General features: G+C 39.9%; 1 protein-coding gene across 1 annotated transcript; it reads left to right on the top strand.

Annotated features, from left to right (window-relative positions):
• On the top strand, positions 1 to 6959 carry LOC149812847 (putative disease resistance RPP13-like protein 3). Its single transcript, XM_089992321.1, has 3 exons — positions 1 to 94; positions 3109 to 6145; positions 6738 to 6959. The coding sequence occupies exon 2, from the start codon at positions 3218 to 3220 to the stop codon at positions 6092 to 6094; it is 2877 nt and encodes a 958-aa protein (XP_089848447.1). The 5' UTR covers positions 1 to 94; positions 3109 to 3217; the 3' UTR covers positions 6095 to 6145; positions 6738 to 6959.
• The last annotated feature ends 801 nt before the right edge of the window (positions 6960 to 7760 follow it).

Here is a 7760-nt window from a genome sequence, read left to right on the forward strand (position 1 = left end):
ATTCACAATATGATAGAGGAAGGAAGAAGATAGCTAGAGTAGTCTTCTTCAAGCTATGAATTGAGAGCATGACATCCTCTAGTCAAAATATGTGGTAAGTCCATCTTGTGTCTAGTCTTCTAATATACATTTATTTGAATTTATTCGTGCTATTTAATTTGTAACTTTCTTGTAATTTGATGCATGGATTAGTAAGATAGATGTTGTGCCTTTTAAAACTGAAATAGGTTTATTTTGGTAAAAGCTTCAAGAAGCAAAACTCCCTTCCAGTAAGCACAATTTCAGATCTTAATGACAACTTTTAACCAAATAGTGATGTACAACGCTGTCAAACTTCCATAAAGGTTTTTTGCACATGCAAATGGTTACATATTGTTCGGCATGTAGAACAACGAAGTCTTTTTTTTCTTGACATTTCTATTTTTGAAACCTTGCAGCCTTTTCTATTTATTTTTGAATCATTTAAGTTTTCATATGGCCAAGAAGTGCTTATGGGTAGGGGTGGAAAAATCTGACACGACCCACCAACCTGTTTCTTAGCCGGGTTTTGACTTAAACGGGTTTGTGTCATAAACGGGTCGACCTGCCTAACCCGTTTATTAAACGGGTCGGGTTCGTGTTAGGGGTATGCCAACCTGCCAACCCGTTTAATAAACGGGCCCGCTAACCCACCAACCCGCCCGCTAACCCGCCAACCCATAAACTTTTCAATGTAAAACCCTGAACCCGACCCGCCAACCCGTTTACCCAACCCAACCAGTTTATTAAACGGCTAACCGTGTTGTGTCCGGTTACCCATTTAATAAATGGGGTGGGTTCGTGTTTGCCACAACCGACCCGTTTAATAAACGGGTCGAGTTCGTTTTGAGGTATGCTGACCCGCCAACACGACCCGATTGCCACCCCTACTTATGGGTGGATCACAATTGTCTCGTTCAAATAATAAAATTTTGTACATAATGCATTCACCACGCGCCTTATTTTTTCACCATCAGCCCCCTTGAAACCTTGTCATCATGCAATCTAGAGCTCAATTATTGTGTTGTGGTCCATCTGCTACGGCTCATCCATAGTGAGAAGGAGTCCTTGAGTCCATATCTGATGTTACGAAAAGTTTACGGACTTGAGAAATTTATATGAAAAAAAAAGATGAGGGAAGAATTTTACGTGGTGGAGGTAGGGGCGCTGGTAAACAGTTTTTAATATATGGCTGTCCCTAAATAGCTTGGCTATCGAGCAAAGGTAGCGCTTGAGATGGATTGATAGTGAAGACTAAGATGTAGGGGTGGCAATTTCTGACACGACCCGCCAACCCGCCTCTTAGGCGGGTTCGGGTTGGGCTTAAGCCAACCCGTTTAATAAACGGGTCGACGCGTGTAACCCGTTTATTAAACAGGTCGGGTTCGGGTTGGGGGTATGCCAACCCGCCAACCTGGCTGACCCGTTTAATAAACGGGTTAGGCGGGTGGGTCAACCCGCCAACCTGCCTACCTGCCAACCCGATCCGTCAACCCGCCAACCCGACCCGCCAACCTGAAAACCGGTTTACCCGACCCAACCCATTAATTTATTAAATGGGTTGGCGGGTCGTGTCGGGTTACCCGTTTATTAAACGGGTCGGGTTCGTGTTTGCCACAGCCGACCCGTTTAATAAACGGGTCGGGTTCGGGTTGAGGTATGCTGACCCGCCAACCCGCCAACCCGACCCGCCAACCCTACTAAGATGGATACCCTCCGCAAATTTTCATTCTTTTTAAGAGAGAAGGATTGGCCATTGGTGTCTTTTCGATGGTGCCATCGGCTGAAATGTTGGCTTACAGTATGCTGTGGTGCGGCAAGCCGTGAATTACCATAGTTGTTCACCCGTGCACTTTGTGCACGGTGAATTCTCACATCTAACATGAAGTGTCGGAAGCTTATGAAAACTCTAAAAACGACATCTCAAGAAATTCATATGAAAAAAGATTAGGGAAGAGAAAACTTATGTGAAAGATACAGGTTTAGCCCCGGGGCCTCTCTAGAGAAGTTGAGGCCATAGGCATATTTCATTGAAGGCCCATATTTCTCCATATTGTTTTTTCAAATCTCAAAGAGGCCAGCCGGCCATGCGTTTACCTTCCACACCAGTTACAAATGTCATCAAAATATCAATGACGACAAATCTTATGATATTTTGAAAAATCTTGTTTTCCAAAAAAAAAAAAAACTTGAGAAAATGTTATCTAATATATATTTTTGAACTGTTAATGATGAATGCTGGATTTCAGAGATCCAAAAATCTGTTCTTACTAAACAAAAACTGTAGCTAAGATGTAAGTTGTGAGAAAAAAAAAACATAACAAGGGGTTCCACTGATTTGCTAGGTCATTTGCACATACAAACGATGTAGCAAATCCTAATCCATATATATATATATATTACAGTCTATGATAAACAATTTTTTGTTGGATTTAGAATTAAAGCTTAGTCAATCCAAACTCTTTTGTACCACTTTTGTTGTTATAAATTGGCCTGCCTTGAGAGAGAAAGTATAAAGCTTCTTTTTTACGAATGAAGAACTCTCACTGAAAACCAAGTCATTATTAAGGGCAAATTTATCATTTTAAATTTTAAAAGAAAAAAAAAATTAGGAGCTCAAAAGTAAATGTTAGCTGTCTTAAACAGACATGACGGGACATGAGAAGATGTGACATCACATTAGGCATCAAAAAGTAAATGTCACGCTAGCTGGGTTCGAGCTGAGGGCTTGAATCGAGAAGAAGTGGCTGTTCAAGCTCAGGTTGAGCTTGAGCCGAAGCGAGCTTGAACAGCCTATTCTCAGGCTCGGCTCGATTCAAGTTCAAGCAAGGCTCAGCTCTAGCTGAACACATTTATAAATAGTATTAAAGTTTTTTTAAAAATTTGTGTCAAAAGTTCTTTTAAAAAAAAATTAAGTAGTGAAATTTAAACTCAGGTCATCTTTCAAAGAAACTTAAGGTAACACTCCTTTTTTTTGTTCAAGTATAGAAAAATAATATATATATATATATATATTAAAATTCTATATAAGTATGTCAACTGAGCCTAATTGAGTTATCGAGCCTAACCTAGCTAGACTACATGTTCAAGATCCTTGAGGGCAAACCTTGCAGCCTTGCCTCATTAACGTAGACTTGCTATCCACGAAAAAAGGAGGATAAGGTGGAAGCAGCCATTGGAGAGCTTGGGAGGAGCAGATATGGCTGATGCGGCCGTTGGATTACTGCTTCAGAAATTGGACACCTTGTTGGTGAGCGAGTGGCAGTTGCTGGGAGCAGTTCGTGATGAAGTTCAATTGATGAAAGAAGAATTAGAGAGTATTAAAGCTTTTCTCAAAGATGCTGATGCAAAGAAAGACAGGGATGAGAGAATCAATACATGGGTGAAACAAGTGAGACGTGTCGCTTATGATGTTGAGGATGTTATTGATGAATTCATGGTTCGATTTACGAGTCATGGCTTCCTTAACAACACTCTCAACATTAGGCAATTAAAAAAACGTCATCACCTAGCGAAGAAGATACAAGGAATCATAAAGAGGATTGATCGTATTTCACAAAGGCAAAGCATGTATAATCTACTCCCAACTACTCCGGATAAGAGTTCAGAAACAAGAGGTCAAAAATGGAAGGATGGTGATGCGTATCGTATGGAGCAAAGTGATTTTGTGGGGTTCCAAAAGGACATTGATTCCTTAATCAAAAAATTGGTAAATGATGAAGGGCCTAGTGATGTTCCAAAGCTTAGGTCCATTATAGTGGCAGGGATGGGAGGATCAGGGAAGACCACCCTCATGACCAAAGTTTATAATGACCCAAAAGTGAAGAAACATTTCGATTGTTGCGCTTGGGTAGTTGTATCCCAAAGTTTTGATACTAGGGATCTTCTAAATCGTATGCTCAAAGAGTTATGCATAAAGCAGGATCAGGAAAAGGAAAAGATGGATGAAACTGATATGATAAATAAACTCAGAGAGTACTTGGGGAAAAATAAATACATGCTTGTGTTGGACGATGTGTGGGATGCAATGGGTTGGAATGCAGTCAAAGCCGCATTGCCAATGAATTTTAATGGAAGTACTCTCGTGGTTACGACTCGCATCGAAAGCCTAGAATATGCACTGGAAGCAGATGATGTCTCAAGTTTTGTTCATCGGATGGAACCTCTACCCCATGATGAAGCATTGGCCTTGTTTCGTAGGAAAGCGTTTCCAGTGAGTTCTGTGGAAACCTCTGTTCCTCAAGAACTACAGCGAGTGTGTGATGATATGCTGAAGAAATGTGAAGGTTTGCCACTTGCGATTGCAGTATTGGGAGGTGTTATCTCTAAGAAGGAGAGAACACAGTCAGAGTGGAAAAAGGTGTATGACAGCCTCGGGTGGTATTTGAGCAATGGTTCTACATCTAAAAATGTGAGAAATATCCTAAAGTTGAGCTACAGTGAGTTGCCTAGACATCTCAAATCATGTTTTCTCTATTGCGCTTTGTTCCCTGAAGATCATATGATTAATATCGAAAAACTCATCAGACTTTGGATAGCAGAAGGATTCATAGAAGAAAGAAGATCAGGCATGTTAGCCGAGGAGGTAGGAAAGGACTACCTCATGCAACTAATTGATAGGAGCATGCTATTGGTTTCAGCAACAGACTTTAGCGGTAGAGTAAAATCATTTCGAATGCACGACCTTATGCGAGACCTAGCCATTGAGGAGTCAGAGGAAGAGGAGTTTTGCCTCGCGCTCAATGCAAAAACCACAAAGAATGTTGAGAAGTGTCGACGCTTATCCATCATCACAGAGGATGCAGATGATGTTGCATTTGTATCGAGCCGTGTAAGAATGTCGTACCTTCGCTCCCTTCTTACTTTTGGTAACAATGTTGTGTTTGAATGGGGCAGTGGAAGAATTGCGTGCCATCTCGAGCTTCTCTTACTTCGTTTCTTCCTTCGCCGCGTTTTTACTTTTGGTAGCGATGTTGTGTATGTATCGAGAAATGTAAGAATGTTGTACCTTCGCCCCAGTCCTTCTCTTGGTACCTATATGCTACCACGGTCCTTGGTCAGGGCATTTTCAAAATTTAAATTGCTAAGGGTATTAGATTTGGAGTGGGCCAATCTCAAAAGGCTTCCTAGTGAAGTGGCAGAAATGTTTCATTTGAGGTTCTTGAGTTTAAGTCATAACAGGTTTCTGACAGAACTCCCTAGGTCAATTCAAAGGCTTCAGAACCTACAAACGTTAGATGTGAGTTTCACTAATATTACTAGTATCTCTAAAGGGATTTACAAAATGAAAAGCTTGCGCCATTTGGAGGCTGGTGCTTTCAGTGGAGGTATCCTTCAAGTTGCCGAACTATCCGAGGGAATCAGTAATTTGAGATGCCTACAAACCTTGAGGTATATAAGCGGTTCAAGGAAAAAAATCATTCAAGAGATTGGGAGCCTGACCGCACTCAGAAACCTTGGAATAGCATATGTTCATGGAGAACACAGTGATGAGCTTTGTACTTCCATTCAAAAGATGGTATGCCTCTCAGAGCTGCGTGTCAGCTTCATTCAGAATGATGGTGTTCAAGTACTCTCATTATTTTCACCTCCTTTACAGCACCTTGAAACCCTTTCACTCGAAGGGGGTTTAGAGAAGTTACCGACTAGGGTTGAATACCTGCCTAACCTCACCGACTTAGAGTTATGGAGCGCCAGTTTGAGTGAAGACCCATTTTCGGTCCTCCAATCGTGTCCACGTTTGGTACGACTTATGATTTGCGAGGCTTATTGGGGACATAAATTAGAATGTGAAGATAAGGGGTTTCCCAAGCTTAAGCACCTGTACTTGGGTGGTTTGGACAATTTGGAAAGCGTGGTGTTGCCGAAGGGTGCAATGCCAAACCTTAAGGAGCTAAGCATCGATAGTTGCCGCAAGCTAAAGACAGTGCCTCAGGGAATTCAATACCTCACCAACCTCCAAGAGTTTTTCTATTCGGACATGCCAATTGAATTCACAAAAAGGTTGAGTAAAGATGAAGGCCAAGATCACTCCCTAGTTCAACACATTCCCTTAATTGAAGAAAGACAATGGTGAACAATGACTATTGGGCGAAGAATAGAGATGACGCCGCTTTTGCTTTTTCAAGTGAGTCTCTCTACAGATTCAACTGTTCCAGCTTTCATCTACTTTTAACCTGTTGTCAATTTATTTATTTATTTTATACTTTTTTATGTTTTTTCTTCGGGAGTGCATATCGGCAAAAATCCATAACCACTTGCATTTTCTTTACACGAGTACCACTTTGAATGTATTTTAAATATTAAATATTTTATTAAAAAAATAGTTTTGGACTGAGTTTTGGCTTGATCCACCCAAATAATAAGGCCAAACGAGTGGGAAGTAGCCCGCCCTTAATAGTCACAAATATCGGCAATTTTTTTTAAATCTTCTTATTTTATAGCAAGATAATCGAAAAAGTGACATTTTCAAAATATTATTTTGAAAAAATTGTGTTTTTATCACGATATTATTACATCATTAATTCTATATATATATATATATATATATATTTGAGTTTTTCTTATAATTTTATATATTTTAGAATTTTAAACATGCCAATATTTTATTAAAGAAAAACAAAATTTTTAATTTATTGTGTGTTTCTCCCTTGCTAAGAAAATCCCAATAGCAAGATTTGTAAGTCTGCGACTATGCTTATCGTCGGTTAATTTCGCAGTTTGGCACAGGTCTCTATTCCTATGGTTGTGGTGCATTGGGAGAGAAAAGAAAGTTTTTTTTCACTCGTAGATTTCATATGCACCACAGTTCCAGTGTGGCATTATTATTTTTCGGATTTTTTTGTGCTTCCGTTATCATCCGTTTGTTTTTCTACTTTGGTGTTGTACTGCTCTTATGCATTGTGTGGAATGAGATTTTCGTTGTGATTTGGAGAGATTCACGCTTTGGCTTTTCTTTGTCGATTCCTCTAACTTGTTCAATTTTTGCCATCATATATAAGGATGCCACCAACTTTCATATATTCTTGTTAAGCAAATGGTAGTTGGAAAATTTGGTTGATGCAGAACCATCAAAGCAAAGCATTGTTGCTTGGTGGGAAAAGAAAGTTGAAGACGAAAGATGAAAGGGGAACCCCTCTTTGTGTATGAAAGGGAGAACGTGGTTTGAAAAACCACTCATGCCCTCCCCGCCTCATACGAAGTGTCTTTTTCCACTCTTTATGTTAAAATCATACACCATATGTTCCTAGATGTGGATGAAAAGCATGCACACGATGGACAAACTGTTGGGGGAATAAAGCGAAAACAAACAGACACATTGAGTCTTTCTCACAAGTGTGAATCGATAGAAACAATGCGACGATGACAATGGAAGAAATAAATCAAACCAACAGCAGAAACAAAAATACACTACAAGAAAATCGTGAATTTGCGACGGACGATATCCATCGCTAAACTGTTTAGCGACAGATTGACGATGGATTAGAGATGGATAGCGCCCATCACAAATTTTCGGTCGCAAATTAGTGACAAAACTTATTTGTCTTTACTTCTGTCGCTAATTTACGACAGATTAGCGACGAATATGATTCGTCGTTAGTCCGTCGCTAAATAAGCAACACAGATTTTGTTTTGCGATGGACATTATCCGTCACTACTCCATCACTAAATTTTAAAAAATCAAATAAAATAAAATGCCCTGTGTCGGACGGTATTCCGGCAACAATAAGCCAGATTTGTAC

This window comes from Nuphar pumila, chromosome 16, assembly GCF_984573655.1.
Source record: "Nuphar pumila chromosome 16, dmNupPumi1.hap1.1, whole genome shotgun sequence".
NCBI lineage: Eukaryota > Viridiplantae > Streptophyta > Magnoliopsida > Nymphaeales > Nymphaeaceae > Nuphar > Nuphar pumila.